Consider the following 3,310-nt stretch of genomic DNA (forward strand, 5'->3'; position numbering starts at 1 on the left):
CCTGTACGTCACGTATGAAGCCTGTTTCAGTCTGTAAGCACTTTGTTACTCTTTATACAAACCAACCTAATAAAGACTTTTTTTTCTCCACCTGCCTGTCTTTTCTAATTGTAAATTAACCTGCCAGAGGTTCTCAAGTGTTGGGCCTAGAGGAATGATGACTGGGGGGAGTTGGATGCAGGTGGAGATGGGTAAGGAGTGAAAGGCTCTGGCAGCCTTTGGAGTGCAGCAAATTTCAAAAGTTAAGGAAAGAAAAATACAGGGAAGAGCCGAAGGCAGGTTAAAGCCATCACCCCAGGGGCATGTCAGTTGTGCTTCTGCACCACCTGAATCATCCCGATCCAGAGGTCAGAAGGGATACAAGAGGCAGCTGATGTCTCCCTCTCTCAGTTCCCTGCCCCTGGAAGCGCTGCAGCAGCTCTGCCTCACCACCCCTGCCTGGGGAGGGAGGGCAGCGCTTTGCCCGCACCCTGCAGTCAGGGCAGTCACAAGCCGCACCTCAGTGGGAGGCAAAGCTGTGGCTTGCTGGCCTCTGAGCAGCCGGTGGTACGGCCTTGCCCACACCTGCCTCCCCTGCTCACGTTGCACCCGGCAAGGCAGCACACGGTACCCCATCTTCCTGCTCACAGACGTTTATTGGAACCGCCACAGAGGCTCTGCTCGTACATTTGGTATCTCTCGCAGTCCGGGATTAAGGGGAAATATTAAAAATATAAAGGCTGTAAATGCAGACCTCTTAATCCTGGAAAAAGTAAGATTGAAAAACACTCATGTTCTGAGTTACAAAAATAAGAAAAACATCACTATCAAGAATTTAATGTTTCAACTTCCTCGGTCTGAGGACTAGAGAAAGGCTCCGTGCTCCCTCCTCAGTGTCTTTATTGCTTGTGGCCGGTAAGCTCCCCAAACTCACCGCGTGGCTCTGTCCACCTCAGCCCACTGCTCCTTCCAGGGGCAGGTGACAGGAGAGACGCCTGCTGGGAAGCGTCTCACCTCGTCGCAGTACGTACCGTCTCCTTGGCAAACGTGCCTGTTTCAGAGGGCTGGTCCTCTTGGGATACTTAGAGAAGAAGAAGTGTGTGTTTGTCTGACGTTAAGGCAGCAATAAATAGCAGAGGTACGAGTCGCCTGCCCGTGCCCCCGCAGGCAGGAGGCGTTAGTTAGGGCTCAGTAAACACGCTTTTTTTTAAGCGAAGATTCTGCGTAACGTACTGCGGAGCCCTGAGTCTGCTGGCCGAGGTACTCCACGGGGCCTGGTTCTGGGGAGGAAATGAGGAACGAAGAGCCTCGCTTCTCACTTCTTGTCGGAGCCACCTAAGGATGAGAAGGAGAAAAAGCAACACATGATCCAGAGCAAATGGTGTCAATAAATAAAGTTCCAGTCTGGGAGCCAGTAACCGACTCCACGGGCTGCAAGGTCCAGCTATACAGAGCTCGTGAGTCAGCGGCTGTGCCCCACCAAACATGCGGGTTTGGGAGGGCGAGGGGCTGGCCCCACTCCACAGCGCACGGTAGGAAGCACTTGCGTAACAGCCATGCTATTACCCTGCAGCCTCAGAGCAGCTCCAGGCACCCGCATCCTTCGAAGTGAGGCACCAGAAGGTCACCTCTCAGCCCTCTGTCTTTGCTCTTGGAGGGTTAAACTTGCCCTTGGCAAGTCAGGTGTTGAAGGACTCGATCTCCAGCCATGCCAAAGCGCGTCTGTGGGGCAGATTATGGGCAGCCCTCTGGCGCCTGCAGGCGTGCGTTCATGGGTGGTACCGAGGGGAAGGAGAGAGCAGTAACGGTTCTGTAATCACAACAGCAACTAAAACACTTCGTTCTGACACACAGACAGCCATGAGGGTCCCACTGGGGAGGGCACAGGTGACCTAGGGCTGTCCCACCACCAAGGGCTCCCTGGGCTACACAAGGCTCAGGTTTAGCTCCTGGCTGGGACCTACCGGAGCTGAACGTTGCACTATCCCTGCAGCAGTGCCACTAGAAGCTGCACACACACCATCAGAGCCCTCCACCCTCATCAAGGACTCTGGGTCACTCCTCTCTCCCCCTCAATGTGTCATTAACATCAAACGGCTTAAACAGTCGCCGCCTTCTGAGAGACTGAAGCCTCCACCCCGTAACAACCACCTGGACTTGATCTCACCACCACATGCTGCTCCATTGCACCGCCGGTCCTGGGGTAAGGCCGGCTCCTAGATCAGAAGACTTAGGGTTGTGGGTCCTGCTGGAGTGAGTACTGCAGACCCTTGACGATGTTTCACGCACTGGGACGCTGACTCCTCCTCAACCGCTCTGCTGACCCCACGTCCCCGAGCCCATCACTCCCCAGAAGCAGCTCTTGCTAAGCCACAACTCCAGAGACCCTTCACCAAGTCCACCTGCATTTTAGTGCCTGTCATGATCATAAACAGGAACTTGCTTGAGGAAAGACTTCGAGTTTTCCCCCTGCCCTCGCTCCTGTCATCTCCCGTGGAAATGTCACGCATATGACATTCCGGACTGCTGCCTACTGTGGCAGGAGAAAAACGGGGTGCAGGCTTAAAACCAGCGCACACACCTGAGCACCTGCTCTCAACATGGAGCCTCTTCACTGAGGTTCAGCTTTTGAGTCCAGGGATGAGGGAAGCACCTCGCGGTGGAGGCAAACTGCTGCTGTTCCGTCTGTGCCAAGGGATCAGCCACTCTCCTCCTGCCTTTTATAGCCGTTGGCATCAGGACAAACTCTGGAGCAAGCTGTTCAATGTCGCCTCCATGTACGAGCTTTCCTCTTCAGACTGGAGACAAAGTGCACGGCACTAGCTCAAACCCCAGACTACCTCCTGCTCTTGGTACAACTCCACCCGTTTCCAGTCGTGTCAGAGCTGGCAGGAACTAGAAGGCTCAATCCTGCTGCACAGAGCTAGAGGTTTCACAGCCCATGGGCACCACAGGCCTTGGCCATCCTTGCCTCAAGACAGACACGTCAAAGCCAGCTCGGGCCAGGCCTTGTCTCCTCTCTAGGAGTCGTGAATTGCTGCAGTTGTGTCTTCCTTCTTAATCTCCTCCAAAAACCAGGCATCTCATGCCAAGCCTGAGAGGAGAGTTTCTGAAGGCCAGGACATCACACTCTGAATCCCACCGCTATCCTATCCTCTGCGCAGCTGGTCCTCGCAGCTCCCGCAGCATTCCCCCATTCCTGCCCCATCTACCGAGTGTCCAGCCCAAAGCGGCTGCTGGGTGCTCAGACAAAGGGAGCTTTGCCCAGCCAGCCTGCCTGAAGTCAGCTGCATCTGCGGCTGGGGTGACTTTAAACACAAAACGCGTTCAA

The 3,310-nt window shown here is 54.7% G+C and overlaps 1 protein-coding gene across 1 annotated transcript in view; it reads right to left on the reverse strand.

Annotated features, from left to right (window-relative positions):
• Positions 1-1,167: 1,167 nt before the first annotated feature.
• The window catches only part of RAVER2 (ribonucleoprotein, PTB-binding 2), a gene marked incomplete at its 5' end in the record, with an annotated part of 20,522 nt that continues 18,379 nt past the window's right edge, over positions 1,168-3,310 (reverse strand). The window contains one exon of the mRNA XM_010142839.1: positions 1,168-1,314. Coding sequence (XP_010141141.1) covers positions 1,168-1,314 — 147 coding nt within the window. The remainder of the gene's footprint in view (positions 1,315-3,310) is intronic.

Source organism: Buceros rhinoceros, unplaced genomic scaffold, assembly GCF_000710305.1.
Source record: "Buceros rhinoceros silvestris isolate BGI_N320 unplaced genomic scaffold, ASM71030v1 scaffold15379, whole genome shotgun sequence".
Lineage (NCBI taxonomy): Eukaryota > Metazoa > Chordata > Aves > Bucerotiformes > Bucerotidae > Buceros > Buceros rhinoceros.